Raw genomic sequence first — 26,083 nt, 5'->3', positions numbered from 1 at the left:
TAAACCATGTATTAACAAAGAAATTAATCAACTGATTTTGTCTATTGTATATTTCTATTACTATGTCATTATTTACCAAAACTGACTGTATGGGTATCTCTGTCAAAGTAGTCTTGATGTCTTTCCATTTGGATTCGTATTCTGAATTGCACCAACACACCAGAGGTCTCAATTGAGCTGACGCATAACAATCTTTTAGGTTTGGTAAGGCCATACCCCCACTTTTTTTTATTAATTGTAATGTTGTATATCTAATTATTGGTCTCTTACTGTTCCAGATAAACCTTGATATCCGTTTATCCCATTCCCTAAACTGTTTAGGCGGGATTTCTATGGGGTAGTGATTGGAACAAACACAGTAACCTCGGCAGGATGTTCATTTTGATTGTTTCAATTCTACTACTGAGATCCAAGGGAAGTAAATTCCACCTGTCCAGGTCATCATATATTTTCTTGTTGATGTGATCGTAATTCATGTCATAAATTTTGGGTGTATCTATTGGTAAATTTACTCCACGATATTTAATGGATGAAGAGGTCCACTGGAAGTTAAATTTACTCTTCAGCTCTTCCTGTGGGGTATAATTATATACTATGGCTTAGGTCTTGTGTACGTTAAGCACATACCCTGAATATGTTCCAAATGTTTGTAAAACATCCATCAATCTTGGTGCACTTGAGCCTGGGTCTTTAAAGAATAACAGAATGTCATCAGCATACATGCATATCTTATGTTCACTGCCTCTTATTGTTATTCCCTCTAAGGTTGGGTCCCGTCTTATTGCCTGTGCTAATGGCTCAATGTACAAGGAGAAGAGCGTGGGTGAAAGATTACAGGATTGTCTTGCCCCTCCCACTAATTTTATAGTTCGTGACAAATGTCCATTTATCTTTATTCTATCAGTCGGACATGAATACAGTGTTTTGATGCACTGTATCACTTCTTTGTTGAAACCATATCTTTCCATAACTTACATATATATAGTCCCATCCCACTGAATGAAATGATTTTTCAGCATCTAGACTGATTTAATATAGCACTTGTCTTATTCTGAGTAATGTGGTCCATGAAATGTAGTGTTGTCCTGTGTCTGCCTATTTCGTATGAAACCAGTTTGATCCCCGTCAATCAATCCTAGGATTATGTCTTCCATTCTTTTGGCTATTATTGACGCATATAGTTTATAATCCGTGTTAAGAATTGCAATAGGTCTATAGGAACTGCATTCCTTCTTATCTTTACCCTCTTTTGAGATTACAGATATGATATATCTCAACAATGGTGGAAGTCCCCCCTTCCAGAGTCCAGTTAAAACAGGCCTTAAGTAGAGTTGTTAGTTGTTCTCTGAAGGCTTTGAACCAGTCTGAAGGGAAGCCATCAGTGCCTGGAGACTTGTTTACTTTTAGATTAGATATTGCATTATTGATTTCTTCAGTAGTCATTTCTGAAGTAAGTCTATAATTTTGCTCTGTCCCAATTGAGGGGAGATCAAGTGAGTTCAAAAAATTCTCTATTGTCTGTGCATCTGCCTTCTCTGGTTGCTTGTACAGATGTGTAATATTATTCAAATGTATTCTGTATTTCATCCAATTTGCATGTAATCTTCTTTGTTTTGGAGTCTTTTATTTATAAAATTGTATTCTGTGCTTGTTGTTTACTGAGTCTCCATGCAAATAATTGTGTTGCCTTTTGAGTCTGCTTCCTAATATCGTTGTTTCAGGAACCTGAGCTTTTTCTCTACTTCTTCAACATAAATCAATTTCCTGTTTTACCTTTTGAATTACTCGTGGGTCTTTGAGAGTCTTTGTAATGACTATGAGATCGTTCTAAGTTTCTTATGTTTCCTGTAATTTCAGCAGTTTATGTGCTTTTCTTGAGAGATGATGTGGCTATGGTCTTTCCTCTAATAATCGCCTTAGCTGCATCCCACAATGTAGCAGGAGATACTTCCCCGTTATCATTATTCTCCAGATAGACGTTCAATTCTGTCTTAATTGATTCCTTGAATGCAGGATCATTCCGCATGCTTGTATTAATCCTCCATAGAGTATTTATTGGTTTGCTATCAAGGTGTAGAGTAAGGTAAACTCCATTAGGATCTGATAAATCGCTCTGCCCGATCCTACAATCCTTAAGCCTGTGAAAAAGTTTTTTAAAAAGAAAGAAAAGGAAAGAAAAAAAAGTAGTCTAACCTTGAGTATTCAGTGTGGCAGGCTGAGTAAAAAGTATATTCCCTATCTGTCGTGTGGATGTCATGCCATACATCAAGCAGTCCTAAATCCTGCAGTATCCTATTGATCTTTTTAACAACTATGCTAATTTTCCTATTTTGATTTGTGCTGTCCAATTTTGAATCGGTTAATGTCCTTCTTGTACAAAAATAGTTAATCTTCTCAAAGTTCCTCTCGTAAGCCTGTGAGCGCCTCGCGCAATTCCTCATTTATCACCTCATGAAATGAGGGTTCTTTTGCTGCTGCTAGCTTATTTGCGCTAGCATTAGCCATCTCTGTTTCGTCTACAATTTATATTTTCTGCTGTCTTGTTACGGGCTATTGTTGAAGCCCCATAACCTTTTCCTATTTTCCCCTTTTCCATTTTGTGTAAGAAATTATAATGCTCAGAGTAAATACTTGAATTTAGGGGGGAAATACCCAACCGGTGTGCTGTATGAAAAACTAGGCAGCTATTTCCTAAATGGCGACACCGGAAGTCCGGCACCACACTTGTTTGATGGCTCGTCTGAGGTCATATCGGGATTTCTTACAAGTGTCCCCCTCTTTGAAAGCGGCAGCTCTAGCCTTTGGCTCAGTGCGGATGTTGACTGTAATCAATGGCTTCTAGTTGGGGTATGTACGTACGGTCACTGTGGGGAAGACATCATCGATGCACTTATTAATGATGCCGGTGACTGATGTGGTAAACTCGTCAATGTTATCGGATGAATCCATGAACATATTCCAGTCTGTTTTAGCTAAACATTCCTGTAGCTTAGCATCCGCTTCATCAGACCACTTCTGTATTGAGCGCGTCACTGGTACTTCCTGTGTGTTTTTGTTTGTAAGCAGGAAGATCGAGTTATAGTCTGATTTGCTAAGGGTGAGGGAGGGCCTTGTATGTGTTTCTGTGTGTGGAATAAAAGTTATCTAGCATTTTGTCACCTCTAGTTGCGCAGATGACATGATGGCAAAACGGATTTCCGTTTCCCTGCATTAAAATCAAGGCCATGAGAAACGCCGCCTCTGGATGTGCAATTTCTTGTTTGCTTATGGCCCTATTTTGTGTGCGTGTGTTGCATGGTATCAGTACTTTTTCAATACTAGAACATGAAAAACGGTTTGGTACTTAGTGCTGATTAACCAACATTTCTTTTACATTTTTGGGGTTATTTAACAATTCAATTACTTGAATTCCATTTAGTTTGTATTTTTTGTGAGCACAACGCGTCGTTTCGCTAGAGAGAAATCATTCACTAGAGAAATTAAGTCAACTATATGGGACGCTGGTCTGAAGGGAGTTGTAATTTTTCATTTTTAAGCGAATATTTCACCTAGTTCAGTGCAGAAACGTGGTAATTAACTACTATGACCATAATCAATTGCACCTGTTTTTTTCATGTTTGGACAGAGATGGATACACATTTACACCTGCTATGTTAGGTTAGATGCACACAGACCACATAGAGAAATGTACATAGCACAATGATGAGAGGGATAGAGACAGTTCTTTAAAGTATGCCTTATCTTTGAAGAACTAGTCAAATTATTTTGTCAGACAGCTCTGCAGCATGCTTAGCAGTCTAGCCTATCAAAATAGAATGACTAAAGACCGTAGCACAGAGATAATGTTGTTTGGCTGCTACTGCCTGAGCAGAGATGATGACTTTAAGAAATTAAAAATAATATTCATCAAATAAAAACAAAGTAATATACACAACTGAAATATTGTATTATTTCATAGTAATTTCAAATGTTTCTATTGATGTCTAACCAATGTTGACCTAACAGAGACAATGGAATATTTTGGCAATTTAATGTTCACTGTTTTTGGCTTTGGAATTTCCATTTTTAAAAGCTCTAAAATCATTTTACTGTCGTTATTCATAATGCATTTAATTTTTTTTTTTAAATAATCAAAATCGAAAACCGTGACATTTGAATAAAAGCAGTAATCTCTCAATGTTACTGGAATTTTTGTTACTTTCCGTACTTCTGTCAAATGTGTTATGTCATCTGCTGTTTGAGAGGATCAAGTCTGTCTATCAGCACAGCCGATGTACCCTTATAGCGCGAGAGCACCGTGCCTTCTCCACTTACTCATCGCTAGCTTTAGCCTGTCCCGAGGAACCACTGCACTCACAGGGAGTCTGAGCTGCATCACCATTTACGCTGCGCAGAAGTTAACACACTTGAATCATGCAACACAGAATGTAGAAATGTTGAAACTATTCGCAAATTTTTTTCCATTTACAGGCTAGAACACTTTACAATTCAATGAGATACTGGTAGCTCACAGCTTTATAGGCTAACTTTCAGTTCACTATTCTCGTACCTTGTTTGATAATATGCAAACCATATCGTAAAATATTGCTGATTTCAAAATTGATTGTTATGAAAAAAGTTATACATTGTCAAGATCATCTTTGCTCAAGCATCAAACTGTGTGTGTGAGAATGATGTCATGGGTATTAGAGACAGTGCACACTTTTATAAAAGACGAGATTGCTCCTATGTAATTGTTGTTGATCAGTACAACAAAATAAGTCCCAAATTGAAGGGAAACCCATGAAATCAGGCAAAACAAGCTCAATAACTTAATGCATCCACACTCCTTTTGAATATGCATTCACCTTTACTGTGAATAGGCCTAGGTTACATCTTCATTGACCCAGTTTATCAATAGATTAGAGATATACCATTCAAATGAATGATTGCCGTTATGTAATTTGATTGTATTATTTATTCATTAATGCATACATATAAAACATTTAAAAAATGATATTCAACTCAAAAGATCAAGTGCCATTCTGTGACTTTGGCTAATACGCCTTCTTTTTTTGCTGTGGTATCGTTTTAGTATTGAGTATTGTGATGGTATTAAGTATTGTGATACTAAACCTGGTATCGATATTGTAGTCAAAATTCTGTTATCTTGACAACCCTAGTGTGTGTGTGTGTGTGTGTGCGTGCTTTATGAAACTGACCTGTAGTCCTACTCTATTTGCTCCATTTAGTGTTTTTAGCAATGCAGCCTGTATCTACAACACTGAAGCATAACTAGGATGATGTTCTTCCCTCCTACTGTTTTAATATCATGTCCGTGAGTGCATGGAGGTGAAGTCATAATCACACACAGACGTTATGTTCTTCTATCCTCGTGTGGACCTAAAATTCATTTCAATTCTTTCCTTAACCCATAACTCTAGCCCTAAACTCCTAAACCCTTACCGTACCCTAATTTTAACTCTAACCCCAAAGCTTAAAATAGCCTTTGTCCTCATGGGGTGTGGGAAATGTCCCCACGAGGGAGAATTATTCTTGTTTGGACGTTTTTATTTTTTTTAATTTAGATCCCCTCAAGGATCGAATAACCAACCCACACACTGCCCTGAAAATGTATGATCAGCCTGCTATATCCAAGTTGTTAGGAGAATAGATGTGGCCCCCTAGAGGGAGATGGTGTTGATTATGTAATTTTGTGTATCTGTGTCATGAAGGGATTGAGTTGTTCTGCTCACCTGCCCAGAGGGAAGGCAGACACAAATCACTGTGAATAATTTTGCCCACAGTGTACTGCCGGCTCACTCCACTGAGAGGGTTTGTGTTGAGTGACAGTCACAGACAGACATTTGTGCATCATTTGTTTACAGATGTCCTATCATGACCTCAGGTAAATCAGGAATTTAATTTCTATTTTTATCTGCATAGTATCATTCAAATGGACTTGTGTCCATTACTCCTGATTTTCTATGTTGTGTGGGTGTTATCATGGATGAATGTGTGTGTGAAGGGACAATGGTGTGCATACTTGTGTCGCATTGCATCCTTAGCACAGAATGCCCCAGTGCTGCAGCAGTTCACAATGTGTGGGTATTACACACAGGCCTGTAAAAAAGTGCCTGCATGCACGTACACACACTACACACTGTGTGAGACTTCCTGTCCCTAGCCCCTGATCCCATCTCGTCTACCGCTGCTCTGCTCATTCACATCACCCCCTCTTTTCTCCTGGCCAAGGCTGTGCTTCAGTTCACTGCTCCTTCCTCATCCACACTACCCTCGCCCACTGTGCTTCTCCCTCCGTAAGAGTTGGTGTCCATTACAGGCAGCCCAGGTACACACACAAAAAAAACTTCTATGGGGTGGGGGATCAGGGTAGGGTAAAGAGGGGAGCCCCTGTTAGGATGCTGAGGCTGTAATTCCCGATTTTATTTAATTGCTTGTATTTGTGCCATTGAATTGGAATTCAGTTCACCCCAGTGTTTCCCACATATTAATTTAGCAGCAGCGTTTCAATCGTTGCTGGCACTCCAAAAAAATATGATTTCATAATTTTTTTTATATGTAATTAGTATGGCAAATTGTTTTCAGTAGGGGTGTAACTGTTCACCAAACTTAGTTTGGTACGTATTGCGGTTTTGGGGTAATTTTTTGGCACATTTTCACAGCGGGAAAATGTAAATGCCAACAGTTACTGAAGAAAATGTTTGTTTTTTTAAAGATGCAATATGTCACTTTCTGGGCGATCTGACCAAATTCACATATACTGAACAAAAATATAAATGCAACATGTATGTTTCATGATCTGAAATAAAACATCCCAGAAATGTACCACAAAAAGCTTATTTCTCTGAAATGTTGTGCACAAATTTCTCCTTTGCCAAGATAATCCATACACTTGACAGTTGTGGCATATCAATAAGCTGATTTAAATAGCATGATCATTACACAGGTACACCTTGTGCTGGGGACAATAAAAGGCTGCTATAAAATGTGCAGTTTTGTCACACAACACAATGCCACAAATGTCTCAAATTTGAGGGAGCGTGCAATTGGCATGGAGGAATGTCCACCAGAGCCATTGCCAGATAATTGAATGTTCATTTCTCCACCATAAGCCACCTCAAACGTTGTTTTAGAGAATTTGGCAGTACGTCCAAACGCAGACCACGGGTAACCACACCAGCCTAGGACCTCCACAACCGGCTTCTTTACCTGCGGTATCGTCTCAGACCAGTCACCCAAACAGCTAATGAAATTGTGCCTTTATACAATCAAAGAATTTCTGCACAAACTGTCTCAGGGAAGCTCATCTGCGTGCTCATCGTCCTCACCAGGGTCTTGACCAGTTCGGCATTGTAACTGACTTCAGTGAGCAAATGCTCACCTTTATTGGCCACTGGCACGCCCGAGAAGTGTACTCTTCACTGATGAATCCCGATTTCAACTGTACCGGGCAGATGGTATTGTGTGGGCGAGCGGTTTGCTGATGTCAACGTTGTGAACAGAGTGCCCCATGGTGGGGTTATGGTATGTGCAGGCATAAACTACTGACAATGAACACAATTGCATTTTATCGATGGCAATTTGAATGCACAGAGATACCGGGATGAGATCGTTGTCATGCCATTCATCCGCCGCCATCACCTCATGTTTCAGCATGATAATGCACGGCCCCATGTCGCAAGGATCTGTACTTTATTCCTGGAAGCTGTAAATGTCCCAGTTCTTCCATGGCCTGCATACTCACCAGACATCTCAACGATTTTGAGCATGTTTGGGTGCTCTGGATCAATGTCGACAGATCAATGACGACAGTGTGTTCCAGTTCCTGCCAGTATCAAGAAACTTTGCTCAGTCATTGAAGAGACATGAGACAACATTCCACAGGCCACAATCAACAGCCTGATCAACTCTATGTGAAGGAGATGTCGCGCTACATGAGCCGAATGCTGGTCACACCAGATACTGACTGGTTTTCTGATCCACGCCCCTGCCTTCTTTTTTTTTTTGGTATATGTGACCAACCGATGCATATCTGTATTCCCAGTTGTGTGAAATCCATAGATTAGGGCCTAATTTATTTATCTTAATTGACTGATTTCCTTACTTGAACTGTAACTCAGTAAAATATGTGAAATTGTTGTATTTTTGTTCAGTGTAGAAATGTGTTAGATCTGTCATTTTCATTGAAAGTAAGTCTAAGAAGCGATAGATCTGTGCAGTAAACTCAGCAAAAAAAGAAACATCACTGTCAACTGTGTTTATTTTCAACAAACTTAACATGTGTAAATATTTGTATGAACATAACAATATTCAACAACAGACATTAACAACAGACATAGTTTCACAGACCATGTGACTAACAGAAATGGAATAATGTGTCCATGAACAAAGGGGGGTCAAAATCAAAAGTAACAGTCAGTTTCTAGTGTGACCACCAGCTGCATTAAGTATTGCAGTGGATCTCCTCCTCATGGACTGCATCAGATTTGACAGTTCTTGCTGTGAGATGTTACCCCACTCTTCCACCAAGGGACCTGCAAGTTCCTGGACATTTCTGGGGTGAATGGCCCTAGCCCTCACCCTCCAATCCAACAGCTCCCAGACGTGCTCAATGGAATTCAGATCCGGGCTCTTTGCTGGCCATGGCAGAACACTGACATTCCTGTCTTGCAGGATATCACGCACAGAACGAGCAGTATGGCTGGTGTTATTGTCGTGCTGGAGGGTCATGTCAGGATGAGCCTGCAGGAAGGGTACCACATGAGGGAGGAGGTTGTCTTCCCTGTAACGCACAGGGTGGAGATTGCCTGCAATGACAACAAGCTCAGTCCGATGATGCTGTGACACACCGCCCTAGACCATGACGAACCCTCCACCTCCAAATCGCTCCAGAATACAGGCCTCAGGTGTAACAATCATTCCTTCGACGATAAACGCGAATCCGACCATCACCCCTGGTGAGACAAAACCGCGACTCGTCAGTGAAGAGCCCTTTTTGCCAGTCCTGTCTGGTCCAGCGACGGTGGGTTTGTGCCCATAGGCGAAGTTGTTGCCGGTGATGTCTGGTGAGGACCTGCCTTACAACAGGCCTACAAGCCCTCAGTCCAGCCTCTCTCAGCCTATTGCGGACAGTCTGAGCACTGATGGAGGGATTGTGCATTCCTGGTGTAACTTGGGCAGTTGTTGATGTCATCCTGTACCTGTCCCGCAGGTGTGATGTACCGATCCTGTGTTGTTACGTGGTCTGCCACTGCAAGAACGATCAGCTGTCCATCCTGTCTCCCTGTAGCGCTGTCTTAGCCGTCTTACAGTACGACATTGCAATTTATTGCCCTGGCCACATCTGCAGTCCTCATGCCTTCTCTTCTTGCAGCATGCCTAAGGCACGTTCACGCAGATTTATTTATTTATTTATTTATTTACCGTTATTTTACCAGGTAAGTTGACGAGAACACGTTCTCATTTGCAGCAACAACCTGGGGAATAGTTACAGGGGAGAGGAGGGGGATGAATGAGCCAATTGTAAACTGGGGATTATTAGGTGACCATGATGGTTTGAGGGCCAGATTGGGAATTTAGCCAGGACACCGGGGTTAACACCCCTACTCTTACGATAAGTGCCATGGGATCTTTAATGACCACAGAGAGTCAGGACACCCGTTTAACGTCCCATCCGAAAGACGGCACCCTACACAGGGCAGTGTCCCCAATCACTGCCCTGGGGCATTGGGATATTTTTTAGACCAGAGGAAAGAGTGCCTCCTACTGGCCCTCCAACACCACTTCCAGCAGCATCTGGTCTCCCATCCAGGGACTGACCAGGACCAACCCTGCTTAGCTTCAGAAGCAAGCCAGTAGTGATATGCAGGGTGGTATGCTGCTGGCTGGGACCCTGGGCATCTTTCTTTTGGTGTTTTTCAGAGTCAGTAGAAAGACCTCTTTCTTGTCCTAAGTTTTCATAACTGTGACTGACCTTAATTGCCTACGGTCTGTAAGCTGTTAGTGTCTTAACCTGTCTAGGATCAGCGTGGCGCTAGCGGCACCCCCCCCCCCCCCCCCCCCCCACTGAAAAACCAGTGCCGCGAAATTCAAAAAAAATATTTTTTTTAAATATTTAACTTTCACACATTAAAGTCCAATACAGCTAATGAAAGACACAGATCTTATGAATCCAGTCAACATTTCCGATTTTTAAAATGTTTTACAGGGAAGACACAATATGTAAAGATGTACATCTATTACCTAAAAACACATTAGCATAATCCACCATCTTTTATTTGTCCACCAACACCAGTAGCCATCACCAATTCGGCTAAACTAAGATATTTATAGCCCCTAACCAACAAAAAAACTCATTAGATGACAGTCTGATAACATATTTATGGTATGGGATAGGTTTTGTTAGAAAAAAGTGCATATTTCAGGTATATGGCATAGTTTACAATTGCACCCACCATCACAAATGGACTAGAATAATTACAATGAGCAACGTGTTTACCTAACTACTAATCATCAAACATTTCGTAAAAATACACAGCATACACGAATCGAAAGACACAGATCCTGTGAATACAGACAATATTTCAGATTTTCTAAGTGTCTTACAGCGAAAACACAATAAATCGTTATATTAGCTTAGCACATAGCAATTAGCAGCCCAGCATTGATTCTAGCCAAAGTGAGCGATAAAAGTCAACATCGCCAAAAGATATTAATTTTTTCACTAACCTTCTCAGAATTCTTCCGATGACACTCCTGTAACATCACATTACAACATGCATATACAGTTTGATCGAAAATGTTTATATTTAGCCACCAAAATCATGGTTAGACAATGTGAAATGTAGACAAGCTGGTAAAGAAAACGTCCTTGCGCCACTTAGACAGTGATCTACTCTTATACATAAATACTCATAAACGTGACTAAAAAATATAGGGTGGACAGGGATTGATAGACAATTTAATTCTTAATACAATTGCGTTATTACATTTTTTAATTTATCCTTACTTTTCAATACAGTTTGCGCCAAGCGAAGCTACGTCAAAAAACATGGCGTCCTAAGCCACTAAAATGTTTCGACAGAAACACGATTTATCATAATAAAAATGTCCTACCTTGAGCTGTTCTTCCATCAGTATCTTGGGCAAAGGATCCTTTCTTGGGAGAAATCGTCTTTTGGTGGAAAGCTGTCCTCTTGCCATGTGGAAATGTCAACTACGTTCGGGATGAACTGAAAAGCGTGCCCAACTTTTCACATCGTTGCAAAAATAAATGTCCCAAAATCGCACTAAACGGATATAAATTGCTATAAAACGCTTTAAATTAACTACTTTGTGATGTTTGTAACTCCTATAACGAGTGAAAAGATGACCGGAGAAATATAACAGGCTAAACTAACGCTTGGAACAGGAGAGGGTCGGTGTCTTCCACGCGCGTTACGCAGCAAGAAAAGACTTGCTAGCTAAAGGTTTTTTTCATTTGTAGGGCCTGTGAACGAGCAATCGAGCCCGTTGGAATCGTCATCACGTAAAGGCATCCAGGGGAAGACGTAAGAAGTGTCCGTATAGTCATAGCAACGACAGAGCCCTTTTAAATGACTTCAGAAAAGTGGCCAACGTTTCTCAAATCTGACTCCATGTCAGGGAAATTGCTGTAGAATGGGCTCTGTTCCACTTAGAGACAAAATTTCAACTCCTATAGAAACTATAGACTGTTTTCTATCCAATAATAATAATAATATGCATATTGTACGATCAAGGATTTTGTGGGAAGCCGTTTAAAAAATTTGCCACATTAGCATAAATAGTCTAAACAGCGCCCCCATCCCCAACAGGTTAACGACCGTTCCACAGGTGCATGTTCATTAATTGTTTATGGTTCATTGAACAAGCATGGGAAACAGTGTTTAAACCCTTTACAATTAAGATCTGTGGATTTTTACGAATTATCTTTGAAAGACAGGATCCTGAAAAAGGGACCTTTCTATTTATTTCTATTCTTCGCGTTTTTATGTTTAATTTTTGCATCTTTAACTTGTAAACCAGCTGAAAATACAATATTTTGGGTTATTGAAAATATTTCAGTGGTTTAGATGGTACAATGATTCTCTACGCTGCTTGTTTTGTCACAAACTGAAATGCAACCAGGAAATGGGTTTAAGAAAATATAGTGTATAAACTGATTCCATATAATGCCTGATGAGAGCACAATCAGGAATTTCCAACACCATTTTGTTAAATGAAAACACATGCTTACTCTAGAAGAAGACTAAAATAAAGTGCAATATGCGTGTGAAATCAATATGTAAACATGGTTCAGACATTATTTAGGCCTATGCTATAAGGTTTTCTTATCTTGAGAAAAATATGTGCGCTTGTGACTCATAAAAGGGGGCATGTCTGTAGCACGGTATTTCTCGTTTCCAAGGCTGTCACTGTTAAGTAGCTCTCTGTAGCCCTGGAGGTTTGTTTGCTAAAATGGGTGCCTGTTTGCTAAAATGGGTGCAAGCAGGCAATTTGTAATGTGGCTCAAGCACTTTCACCAGGTGCTGAAACCCCTATTCTTCTCAACCATTGAGAATGGGCGCATATCCACGGCTATAAAAACATACCTATCGTTCTTGTAATTTCTTTGGCCGTGTCAGGATCAGCTGCGAAGGGCTGTTTGAATACAGAGGGGAGATAAAGTTTTTTTGTTTCTCTCTTGCTCCGGTAGTTGGAATACTGGGGTGACGTCAGCGTAAATGTGTCAACATGTTTGATGTGTTGGCAGCTGCATAGGCTATTCTTGTTGAGCAGTGTCAAGTGTCCACATACTTTCTCTGTCCATTGCCGTTGTAATCTACTGGAAACTATACATGTTCCCCCACCACTCACCACCGTAGAGAAATCGTTAACGGCTGCGCCTCACAAAAGGAGAGCTTGAAATACGCCAATTAAGATTTACATTTTGATTACAACGTGCGTTTAGTCTAATGCACAGGTGTCAAACTCATTCCACGGGGGGCCGAGTGTCTGCGGGTTTTCGCTCCTCCCTTGTCTTTGATTGATGAATTAACATCAATAATTAGTTAGGAACTCCCCACACCTGGTTGTTTAGGGCTTTATTGAAAGGAAAAACCAAAAACCTGCAGACACTAGGCCCTCCGTGGAATGAGTTTGACACCCCTGGTCTAATGTATTAGCCTGAAAAAAAGTTTGCTCATATTTCCTCAAGGCACAGGCATAGCCTATAGGCCTCGTGTTTTTATTTTTGTTCAATATTTGTTTTCTGTATTGATTCGGGATCACAGTGCGGACTGAACCGAGGTCCCCGCGAATACCTGTAGGGTTGCACCCCTAGTTTTCAGTGTAAACTTAAACGACTAAAACCAGATCTAAAATATGTATTTTTCAATGGTGGAAAAAGTACCCAATTGTCATACTTAAGTAAAGATACCTTCATAGAAAATGACTCAAGTGAAAGTCACCCAGTAAAATAATACTTTAGTAAAAGTCTAAAAGTATTTGGTTTAAAATATACTTAAGTATCAAAAGTAAATGCAATTGCTCAAATATACTTAAGTATCAAACGTAATAGTATAAATCCTTTCAAATTCCTTATATTAAGCCAACCAGATAGCACAATTTTCTTTGTTTTTTTTAATTTATGGATAGCCAGGAGCATGCTCCAACACTCAGACATCATTTACAAATGAAGCATTCGTGTTTCGTGAGTCTGCTAGATGAGGCAGTAGCAATGACCAGGGATTTTCTCTTGATTGGTGCTTGAATTGGACCAGGTTTCTGTCCTGCTAAGCATAAAAAATGTAGTACTTTTGGGTGTCAGGGAAAATGTATGGAGTAAAAAGTAAATTTTCTTTAGGAATGTAGTAAAGTAAAAGTAGTCAAAAATATAAATAAACCACAGATACCCCAAAAAACTACTTATGTAGTACTTTAAAGTATTTTTACACCACTGGTATTTTTCAATAAGATCATCTTTGAGAACTAACAATCACCAAAATAAAAACTGGACAGTCAGGGAGAATCTAAAATTCCCCAAATATGTGGACAACCACCATTGATTTTGTTATATTGTTTGAGTCACTGAGATCGCATAAGAACATGATAAAAGCCATGGCAAAATGAGTAGAGTTGCAGGAAATGAGCTTTTTTTAAAAAAATATCTTCTCCCCATGACACGTTTTGTGAAAGTAGTGCGTACAGGGATGCTAGCTAATTAGCTCACTATCACTACCTGAGTGACGCTAGCTAGCTAGCCAAGTGAGCGCGTGAAATAACAATTGCTGACTTGGTGTCTAAACCAAGTAACTTGAGGTAGAAACGCATTGCTAGTTTGAACTTTTCCAGGGGAATGTAAAATGGATGTTGTTTCAATGATGGGTGTCTTGTTTTGCACGCTTTGTACAAAATAATAAAATGCAGTACTACAGGATATTTCTTAACGTCGCTCTTTATTAGCTAGCTATAACTGGCATGTTCACATATCGTCAACCAATGATCAAACTGACCATGACCTAACCATTTGGGTGGTCTTAACCAATCATAGCACAGTATGATATGGCGGTAAAATGCATCCAATTACAATTCAGTATGTTTACACATATGAACATTACATCCCCCTTTTAAAACAAAATAAAAATGTTTACATATTCTAAGTGTTTCATTTGAATACATGCTCTGTAGTTTGAACTCAAGGTAAGTAACCATTTATATTGCATACTATACCAACTGAATCAACATAGACTCTGAAACAATAATCCAACATACTGTTACTTTTCAAACAAGGGATTCTCAGCAACTCAGCTTTCACTGTAGAAATTACATCTTAACATTTCAAACAAATACAATACCAAAGCATTTCAAGTGAACTTTCAAAAACAAGTTAGTCTGGAACTCTTTTAGGGCAGCGATCCGCCTACACCCTTTGACATTTCACAGGTCTAGGACAACTCTGGGCTTGACCTCTCTTCCTGACCTTGTGCAATATGATGCTGAGCATGCTTCTGTGTCAGTCAACAGTTCTTGTGGTGTTGCAGGTAAGTGTGTGTGTGTGTGTGTGTGTGTTTAGTCCATCACATTCTCTTTCAGTGGAACAGTTCATCTCATCAGTGTGTTGTTCTCTTGTGTTCAGTAGGTGACAACGATTGCGGCGGTACACCGCTCCTTCTGCGGTGCGGACGTGAAATGAACGTTCAATGTCAGCTGGCTGGATGACGACTGCTGGCTTCCAGAGGCCATGCTCTTGGATTCTAACTGACTCTCCGTCGATCAGTGGTGGCAGTGGTCTAGCTGACCTGTCGTAGTATCGCTTTTGTTGTTGTTGCCTCTGTGCACGTTTTCCACGCATTTCCTTGTAGCTGACGACCTCAGGTTGCAGCTGCTGGTTGGTGCTGGGAAGGATTGAGCGAAGTCTACAGCTCATCAACAGCTGGGCTGGTGATTTGAAGTTGTCAACTGGAGCGTTGCGGTATTCAAGGAGACTGAGGTAGGGGTCTCTCTTGTCTGCTTTTGCTTTATCCATGAGGGATTTAGCAATCTGCACAGATTTTTCAGCAAGGCCATTACTTTGAGGGTAATGTGGGCTTGTAGTGACAGGGATACAGTGAGGTAACATTGGCTCTTTGGTGTTTGAGGGGCGTCGTTCAAGACATATTTACCAACAATGTCCTCTATTTGTTTGCACATTCCGGGCCAAAACAAAATGTTCCGTGCTCTCTGTTTGCACTTTTCCATGCCCATGTGTCCAGCATGGATCTTTGTCAAAATCTCTTCTCAGAGACTGGTAGGAATAATGATTTTCTCTCCTTTGAAAATTATTCCGTTGATCTGTGATAGTTCATCACGATGGTTCCAGAATTCTGAGACGCTCTGAGGGTATTTTCTCCTCTCCTCAGGCCATCCATCCTGTATGACTTTCCTCAGCTGTGCAAGTTGTGAGTCCTTTTCTGTTTCTGCTTGGATCTCCTTCAGTTTTGTGTCACTAACTGGTAAGTTGCTGTACACAGTGTGCTCTTGCATGTCCATGCCTTCACTGAGGTTGCTGTCCTTATAGGTAAGAAACTTGATGGAGAGCGTGTCTGCGACAGGGATGTCTTTGCCTGGACGGTGAGTGATTGTGAAGTCGTATTTTTGTAGTTGAAGGATCATTCTCTGTTGCCTTGGCGGGGCTGCGGCTAGTGGTTTCCTCATAATTGACTCAAGGGGCTTGTGGTCGGATTCCACAATGACTTGTCGTCCATATATGTACTGATGGAAACGTTTACATCAGAACAGAATGGCGTAGAGCTCCTTTTCAATTTGAGCGTAGTTGATTTCACAGTCTGTGAGAGATTTGGAAGTGCTTCGTGCTACTGCAAGAAGATTTCCTTCTTGCAGTAGCACTGCACCTAGTCCATACTTCGACGCGTCCACTTGGAGTCTGAGCTCTTTGTCGGGGTCGTAGTAGGCAAGGATTGGTCCTGGTTCTCTCGTGATCAAGTCTTTCACATTCTGGAAAGCAATGTTGTGTTGCTTGTCCCAGAGAAACTCACTGGACTGCTTTAGCAGTTGACGCAGGGGTGCATTAGCATTGGAGAGGCTGGGTGCGAACTTGGCTAAGTAGTTGACCATGCCAAGCACTGTTTCCAGCTCTGCACGGTTCTTTGGTGGCTCCACTTCTTTTATGGCTAAGATCTTCTGTGGATCTGGCTTGATTCCAGTCGCTGTAAGAAGATGTCCGAAGTAGCTGACCTCTGTAGCGCCGACTGTGCTCTTCTCGGTGTTGAGCCGGACTCCTCTCTCTCGTGGGACCTTTGCAGCATCGGGCGGAGGTTTTGGTCGTACTCCTCTTTGGTTCGACCATAGACAAGGATGTTGTCCACAATTGCCACAACTCCGTCGAGGCCTTCGTACACTTTGTCGATCTTTCGCTGAAACTCGTCTTGGGCTGAGATAATCCCAAAAGGCAGGCGACGGAACCTGTAGCGTCCAAACGGTGTGTTGAATGTTGTGAGATTAGATGACTCTTCTGTGAGCTTGATAACCCAGTAGCCTGATCTAGCGTCCATGACACTGAAGTAGTGTGCTTCCGCTAGCTTGTGTGTGATGCCATCTAGCGTTGGTAAAGGATAATGGGGGCGTTTTGATAGCCTTGTTCAAGTGTCTTGGGTCGAGACATACTCGGAGCTTGCCTGTGCGTGGTTTCTCCACCACCACTAACGTGTTTACCCAGTCAGTCGGTTCTGTAACCTTGGTGACTATGTCAGATTGCTCCATGCTCTCCAACTCTTTCTTCAGACGGGCACGGAGAGCAAGGGTAATCTTTCTCGGTGGGTAGACCACAGTGATTGCATCTGGGTCAAGATGAATGGTACATTCTCCTGGGAATAATCCTATTCCTGTAAAAACATCAGCAAACTCCTCCAGTACATTTTCTGTCTCTACTGGTGCTGTCACTGATAAAACTAGCTTGATGAGGTCCATGTCTAAACATGCTTTAAGACCTAGCACTGCAGGTGCTCTAGTGTCAACAACGTAAAAGTCCAACATGTCACTTTCCTTGTATTTGCATTTGAAAGTGCATGGGCCTTTTACTGGGAGCTGTTCACCACCATAACCAGTCACTCTGCGTGTGGTGGGCTGTAGCTCGCACTCAGATGTCAAGCTGCGGTAATGTTTACTTGTGCACCAGTGTCTAGTTTGAACTTTAGCTTTGTGCCTTGTGTTCCTATCTCAATGTCAGCAAAGGCTTGCTCTGTCTCTGATATTTAACTTTTCTGTGTCACTGAATCAATAAACAGTTCATCAGCGTTTGACTCTTTGTTTGACATTTCATCTTCACTCACTGTGTGTAGCACAGTATGATTTGGCGGTAAAATGCATCCAATTACAATTCAGTATGTTTACACATATGAATATTACAATGGGGTGAAGAAACAGCACCGCTTGTGTTATTCTAGACAAACCGAATAGGGGTTTAGCTCAGAGGTTGCTAGGTGGCGTTAGCCCACTAGCTAGCTAAGACACTCGACAGTTCAGCTAGCCAACTCCGAACAGTGGGAACCGATGGAGAGCTAGAGACCACGAGTAGAAGTAACTAACAGCACTAATTGTGTGTAGGCCAGACAACAGCTATACTCTAGCTATCCGACAACAAAAAAGTGCTGCTAACTGAGGTAACTTCACTCGGTAAAGTGAAGCCGAATCCCTGAAAATAGAAAGGAAGCCACTCAACGCTCCGTGGGGGAGTGGTAACCCACATTGAAAAGGAGCAGTTCAGTTAAGAGGTAGTTTTCTGAACTGCTTAATGTGTTAGTAACCAAATAGACTCACGAAGAGACGAAGAATGAGGAAACCAGAGCATTGTGGGTTGCTATATAGGCAAGCAGTGCTTACCCCCAGGGCTTACCACCCTGGAGTGACGAGTTGCCTCAAATGCTACAAATATATATTGTAAGTCTTTTGGGGTTTATCAGTGAGTTAAATCCAGATGGACAAATCCATGCTTCAGCCTATTTATTTAAAGCCGCTATTCAGCGTCAGTTGAGATACGGGTTATAATGCTATTTAAGGGGAAATTATATTTCAGATGGTGTCAACATAATACAAATGTAATTATTTTTGGAGTAGAATGTCCTTTTTCAAAAGTCACCAGAAGTGAACTTCTCAGTCGTTAAAAAAAAACTGAAACATGGGGTGCACCCCCGTTAACTTTGTCACCGCTACTGTAAAAATCCTAGGGGATACACTGCACCCTCATATGATGCTATTTGTTAACTCTGTTGTGACATGTCTTTGTAAAACTAGAGAAATTATTCAATGTTCTATTCAAAGCTTACAAAAACCTTTTAAATCCTGGGTTATGTGTTGAGAATGCCTTATCTATATATAATCCCAGTTAAATCACTGCATCCCAGTCTTTGGCTCTCTAGGCCAGGGTTCCACAACTAGCGGCCCATGGGCCGAATTTGGCCTGCGGGTCATTTTTATTTCCCCCACCCAAGTTTTCGGAGCAAAAAAATGTAGTATTTTAATAATTTATTGTTGGACATAAAAGATTGTAAAAACACCAGCAAATCAGCTCCAGGTGATTTTAATTTTGGAAATCTGTTCCAAGGTATTCCCATGCATAATAGAGATACTGTATATGTGATCGTATACAAATGTAAGCAAGGTTTGAAATGATTGTTTTAGTCAAATATATCTGTCTGTGCTTCTTGCAGTCAATTTGCATTCTACAACTTATTTGTAATTATATTCCGGTCCCCTGACCATCCACTCAAGAAAAAAATCAGCCCGCGGCTGAATCTAGTTGATGATCTCTGCTCTAGGCTATATAGAATATTAGTGTGTGTGTGTACATGCGTGTCCCCACGTTGCTCCATCCCTGCCCTGTCCTCATGAGACTGAGTGCTCTCGTCCCAAATGTCACAGCACTTTGGCTCGCAAAGAGAGAGAGAGAGAGGCTGAGAATGCCATGTAGTCCTTGGCAACATTCCTGCCTGCCACTAACCCCTCCCTCCCTAGACACACACACACACTCTTCCCTCATCCCTCCCCTATCGTTCTGTACTGAGAGCAGTCCAGACAGGGACAACATGTGATGGGTGGTTCTGTGCCCGGTAGGGAGATCTATGTCCAGTCGCATCAGACAGACAGACCCTCCATCCTAGAAGCCTGCATTGAGGGAGGCTGACCTGGGAGACAGGGACTGTGGCTCTCCATTGCTCCATGTTTAGTGGAGGAATAAGGGTCATGGGTCACTTTTAGTTTTATAAGGGTCATCATGGTTAATAAGGGTCATTAACATATTGCTTATTTCCTTTAGCCAGACACTGTCTAAACAGACATGTGTTCCTAAATGAAACTGGTAGAATACCAATAATTTCTTAACAACAAGATTGCAGATGTTATGGTCTTTCTATAATTGAAAAATTAAAGTGTTCTTTGTTGATAAACTTCAGACAAGACTAGAGAATTTGTAATAGGAGTGCTGCTGCTGACTTGCCTGGGTTTTCCCTGGCTATCTTCCTTTTATGGGATATACCAGGATTGATTGTATGGTTGTGGTTCCTTTCGGCCCAGAGAATGGGTAGGGCTCTAATTTGTTTGTGGTGTTTTCTCGTGTCTTCCTTATTACAGCTCAAATCAGTGTAACAGACCAAATGTATTAGGCCTATTACTAATCATTTTAATTTCTGAAATTGTCAATCTAGAAAGTCCAACACATGTTATAGTCTGGAGTTTCTTTAAATTCTCACATCAAGTGTTTACCTGATTTGTGATCGAAGTCTTATCCCTATTTGTGTGACGTTTGTAGAAGCTGGCAGCCGAGTGCCAGAGCGCGGGCTACAGCGGCACGCTGATCCCCTATAAGTGTGACCTGTCCTGTGAGGAGGACATCCTGTCCATGTTCTCTGCCATCAAGACACTGCACCAGGGGGTGGATGTGTGTATCAACAACGCAGGCCTAGCCCACAACGAACCTCTGCTCAGTGGCAAGACCGACGGCTGGAGGAACATGATCGATGTGAGTGGACAACACACACACAATGTACATGGCTTTTCAAAAAAAGTATGAATGTATGTACTTGTAAGTCGCTCTGGATAGGAGCGTTTTTCAGACTTTTTCAGTATGGGGCGTTGTGTGTAGATTGATGGGGGAAAAAATGAATTTTAGAATAAGGCTATAACGTGGAAAAAGGGAAAGGGTCTGAATACTTTCGGAATTTGCCCTAGTGAGAAGGTTCTGCCAGTGATAGACACTTTACAAACTGAATACAGAATATACAAAATTGGAACGGTAACATAAAACTATAGTCTGATTACAGTGGGACTATACAATTTACAGAGGGGAGATATATATATAAGCAGAGGGAAGGATGCTGCCGTGGCGAATAAATACAGTGTTATGCGTCGGTGGTGTGATGCGTCGTACAAAGGGTTTAACAAACCCACAACCACACAAACTTCCAGTGTGTGGGTACTTCAACATGATAGGCCTGTTAGATGCAGTGCCAACACACACACTCCCCCTCACAAGGAGTCGTCCCATTGCCTGGCATGGTGCTACTACACAGAGGCCCACTTGTAGAATAACCCAGGCATTATTTCCCTCCGTCTATTATGTTGGGCCTTTTCTTTACACAAATTCATCGAACTCAAGACCATTCCATTCAAGCCCCTCAGGCTGAGCCCTCCGGCTCAAAAAGTAGTCCCATCCCTACAGAGGAGCTGAGCATTTCTTACGCCTGTCCCATCTGTTGGCATGGTGGCCAAGATGAATGTGTACGCTGTGTATATTTTTAGACAGTGTAATCTGTGTGCTATCCTTGTTTTGCCATGCCACTTCCCACTATTTCCTTAGTTACGCCGTTGGCGTCACTCTCAAAGTCACATGATGGAGGAGACCGGTCAGGTTCAGATGACACAATTTGACACAGTGACACACAATGACACGATCTCTACCTGTGTGACCAGCCAGAAACCAAACAGTATGTTATCTGAGGTCATTTTTGGTCTGTTGTCATTTTTTAAATGTATTTCACCTTTATTTAACCAGGTAGGCCAGTTGAGAACATGTTCTCATTTACAACTGCGACCTGGCCAAGATAAAGCAAAGCAGTGCAGGACAAACAACAACACAGAGTTACACATGGAATAAACAAACATTTTTTATTTTTTTATTTTTTTATTTCACCTTTATTTAACCAGGTAGGCTAGTTGAGAACAAGTTCTCATTTGCAACTGCGACCTGGCCAAGATAAAGCATAGCAGTGTGAACAGACAACACAGAGTTACACATGGAGTAAACAATAAACAAGTCAATAACATGGTAGAAAAAAGAGAATCTATATACAATGTGTGCAAAAGGCATGAGGTAGGCAATAAATCGAATAATTACAATTTAGCAGATTAACACTGGAGTGATAAATCATCAGATGAACATGTGCAAGAAGAGATACTGGTGTGCAAAAGAGCAGAAAAGTAAATAAATAAAAGCAGTATGGGGGGTGAGGTAGGTAAATTGGGTGGGTAGTTTACAGATGGACTATGTACAGCTGCAGTGATCGGTTAGCTGCTCGGATAGCAGATTTTTAAAGTTGTTGAGGGAGATAAAAGTCTCCAACTTCAGAGATTTTTGCAATTCGTTCCAGTCGCAGGCAGCAGAGAACTGGAAGGAAAGGCGTCCAAATGAGGTTTTAGCTTTAGGGATGATCAGTGAGATACACCTGCTGGAGCGCGTGCTGCGGGTGGGTGTAGCCATCGTGACCAGTGAACTGAGATAAGGCGGCACTTTACCTAGCATAGCCTTGTAGATGACCTGGAGCCAGTGGGTCTGACGACGAACATGTAGCGAGGGCCAGCCGACTAGGGCATACAGGTTGCAGTGGTGGGTCGTATAAGGTGCTTTAGTAACAAAACGAATGGCACTGTGATAAACTGCGTCCAGTTTGCTGAGTAGAGTGTTGGAAGCTATTTTGTAGATGACATCGCCGAAGTCGAGGATCGGTAGGATAGTCAGTTTTACTAGGGTAAGTTTGGCGGCGTGAGTGAAGGAGGCTTTGTTGCGGAATAGAAAGCCGATTCTTGATTTGATTTTGGATTGGAGATGTTTGATATGAGTCTGGAAGGAGAGTTTGCAGTCTAGCCAGACACCTAGGTACTTATAGATGTCCACATATTCTAGGTCGGAACCGTCCAGGGTGGTGATGCTAGTCGGGCGTGCGGGTGCAGGCAGCGAACGGTTGAAAAGCATGCATTTGGTTTTACTAGCGTTTAAGAGCAGTTGGAGGCCACGGAAGGAGTGTTGTATGGCATTGAAGCTCGTTTGGAGGTTAGATAGCACAGTGTCCAAGGAAGGGCCGGAAGTATATAGAATGGTGTCGTCTGCGTAGAGGTGGATTAGGGAATCGCCCGCAGCAAGAGCAACATCATTGATGTATACAGAGAAAAGAGTCGGCCCGAGAATTGAACCCTGTGGTACCCCCATAGAGACTGCCAGAGGACCGGACAACATGCCCTCCGATTTGACACACTGAACTCTGTCTGCAAAGTAGTTGGTGAACCAGGCAAGGCAGTCATTAGAAAAACCGAGGCTACCGAGTCTGCCGATAAGAATATGGTGATTGACAGAGTCGAAAGCCTTGGCCAGGTCGATGAAGACGGCTGCACAGTAATGTCTTTTATCGATGGCGGTTATGATGTCGTTTAGTACCTTGAGCGTGGCTGAGGTGCACCCGTGACCGGCTCGGAAACCGGATTGCACAGCGGAGAAGGTACGGTGGGATTCGAGATGGTCAGTGATCTGTTTGTTGACTTGGCTTTCGAAGACCTTAGATAGGCAGGGCAGGATGGATATAGGTCTGTAACAGTTTGGGTCCAGGGTGTCTCCCCCTTTGAAGAGGGGGATGACCGCGGCAGCTTTCCAATCCTTGGGGATCTCAGATGATACGAAGGAGAGGTTGAACAGGCTGGTGATAGGGGGTGCGACAATGGCGGCGGACAGTTTCAGGAATAGGGGGTCCAGATTGTCAAGCCCAGCTGATTTGTATGGGTCCAGGTTTTCCAGCTCTTTCAGAACATCTGCTATCTGGATTTGGGTAAAGGAGAAGCTGGGGAGGCTTGGGCGAGTAGCAGCGGGGGGGGCGGGGCTGTTGGCCAAGGTTGGAGTCGCCAGGAGGAAGGCATGGCCAGCCATTGAGAAATGCTTGTTGAAGTCTTCGATTATCACGGATTTATCGGTGGTGACCGTGTTACCTAGCCTCAGTGCAGTGGGCAGCTGGGAGGAGGTGCTCTTGTTCTCCATGGACTTTACAGTATCCCAGAACTTTTTGGAGTTAGAGCTACAGGATGCGAATTTCTGCTTGAAAAAGCTGGCCTTTGCTTTCCTGACTGACTGCGTGTATTGGTTCCTGACTTCCCTGAACAGTTGCATATCGCGGGGGCTCTTCGATGCTATTGCAGTTCGCCACAGGATGTTTTTGTGCTGGTCGAGGGCAGTCAGGTCTGGAGTGAACCAAGGGCTATATCTGTTTTTGGTTCTGCATTTTTTGAACGGAGCATGCTTGTCTAATATGGTGAGGAAGTAACATTTAAAGAATGACCAGGCATCCTCAACTGACGGGATGAGGTCAATATCCTTCCAGGGTACCCGGGCCAGGTCGATTAGAAAGGCCTGCTCGCTGAAGTGTTTTAGGGAGCGTTTGACAGTGATGAGGGGTGGTCGTTTGACCGCGGACCCGTGGCGGATACAGGCAATGAGGCAGTGATCGCTGAGATCTTGATTGAAGACAGCAGAGGTGTATTTGGAGGGCAGGTTGGTCAGGATAATGTCTATTAGGGTGCCCGTGTTTACGGATTTAGGGTTGTACCTGGTGGGTTCCTTGATGATTTGTGTGAGATTGAGGGCATCAAGCTTGGATTGTAGGACTGCCGGGGTGTTAAGCATATCCCAGTTTAGGTCACCTAACAGAACAAACTCTGAAGCTAGATGGGGAGCGATCAATTCACAGATGGTGTCCAGGGCACAGCTGGGAGCTGAGGGGGGTCGGTAGCAGGCGGCAACAGTGAGAGACTTATTTCTGGAGAGATTAATTTTTAAAATTAGAAGTTCGAACTGTTTGGGCATAGACCTGGAAAGTATGACAGAACTTTGCAGGCTATCTCTGCAGTAGATTGCAACTCCTCCCCCTTTGGCAGTTCTATCTTGACGGAAAGTGTTATAGTTGGGTATGGAAATCTCAGAATTTTTGGTGGCCTTCCTAAGCCAGGATTCGGACACGGCAAGGACATCAGGATTGGCAGAGTGTGCTAAAGCGGTGAGTAAGGCAAACTTAGGGAGGAGGCTTCTGATGTTGACATGCATGAGGCCAAGGCTTTTTCGATCGCAGAAGTCAACAAATGAGGGTGACTGGGGACATGCAGGGCCTGGGTTTACCTCCACATCACCCGAGGAACAGAGGAGTAGTAGGATGAGGGTGCGGCTAAAGGCTATCAAAACTGGTCGCCTAGAGCGTTGGGGACAAAGAATAAAAGGAGCAGATTTATGGGCGTGGTAGAATAGATTCTGGGCATAATGTGCAGACAGGGGTATGGAGGGGCGCGGGTACAGCGGAGGCAAGCCCAGGCACTGGGTGATGATAAGAGAGGTTGTATCTCTGGACATGCTGGTCTCAATGGGTGAGGTCACCGCATGTGTGGGGGGTGGGACAAAGGGGGTATCAGAGGTACGGAGAGTGGAACTACAGGGTCCATTGCAAACCAAAACAATGATAATGAAAACTAGCCTGAACAACAGTATGCAAGGCATATTGATATTTGAGAGAGACATACAATAAGGCATAAAGTGATTGCAGGTCTTGATTGGGAGAGCTAGCTAAAACAACAGGTAAGATAACAGCAGCAATAACAGGGTGTTAGTCTAACACAGCAACAACAGGTAAAAATGGCGACGACTAGGCAGAGAGGGTCGGATTAACTACACACAGATCCTGAGTTAAAGTACAGAGCCGACAGGTAAAGCACAAATAAACAGAATGGAGTACCGTGAATTAATGGACAGTCAAGCATGCATCAGCTATGTAGCCAAGTGATCATAGTGTCCAGGGGGCAGCCGTAGATGGAGCAGAGGAGGCCTCCACTAAGCTAGCACGCGGCGTATAAAGTTAGTAGCCCGGGGGGTGGTCTGCTCAGACGGAGGGGGTCTGGCGCAGTGGCGCTAGCGCTAGCTCTTCAGCTAGCCGGCAGATGGGCCTAGCTCGAGGCTAGCTCAAGGCTAACTGGTGCTTGCTTCGGGACAGTGGTGTTAGCCAGTAGTAGCCACTCGGTTGCAGCTAGCTAGCTGTGATGATACGGTGTAATTGTCCAGAGCTTGCGTCAGGAATCCGGTGATGTGGTAGAGAGAAAGCCGTCCTATATGCTCTGGGTTGATATCGCGCTTGCAGCTAGCCGGCAGATGGGCCTAGCTCGAGGCTAGCTCAAGGCTAACTGGTGCTTGCTTCGGGACAGAGGTGTTAGCCAGTAGTAGCCACTCGGTTGCAGCTAGCTAGCTGTGATGATACGGTGTAATTGTCCAGAGCTTGCGTCAGGAATCCGG

The 26,083-nt window shown here is 42.7% G+C and overlaps 1 protein-coding gene across 3 annotated transcripts in view; it reads left to right on the top strand.

Annotated features, from left to right (window-relative positions):
• LOC129818076 (dehydrogenase/reductase SDR family member 11-like) overlaps window positions 1-26,083 on the top strand; it is a 50,439-nt gene that overhangs the window by 16,491 nt on the left and 7,865 nt on the right. The window contains exons 1-4 of one of the 3 annotated variants that reach the window (XM_055873647.1): window positions 15,786-15,790; window positions 15,903-15,941; window positions 16,061-16,113; window positions 20,306-20,515. In XM_055873647.1, coding sequence (XP_055729622.1) covers window positions 15,917-15,941; window positions 16,061-16,113; window positions 20,306-20,515 — 288 coding nt within the window. In that variant the 5' untranslated portion in view covers window positions 15,786-15,790; window positions 15,903-15,916. Of the gene's footprint in view, window positions 1-13,544; window positions 15,996-16,060; window positions 16,114-20,305; window positions 20,516-26,083 lie in introns of those variants that run through there. The other 2 variants (XM_055873639.1, XM_055873631.1) reach the window with 2 other exon arrangements.

This window comes from Salvelinus fontinalis, chromosome 2 (genome assembly GCF_029448725.1).
Source record: "Salvelinus fontinalis isolate EN_2023a chromosome 2, ASM2944872v1, whole genome shotgun sequence".
In the NCBI taxonomy this organism is placed as follows: domain Eukaryota; kingdom Metazoa; phylum Chordata; class Actinopteri; order Salmoniformes; family Salmonidae; genus Salvelinus; species Salvelinus fontinalis.
This window is presented reverse-complemented; position numbering and strand designations above follow the sequence as displayed.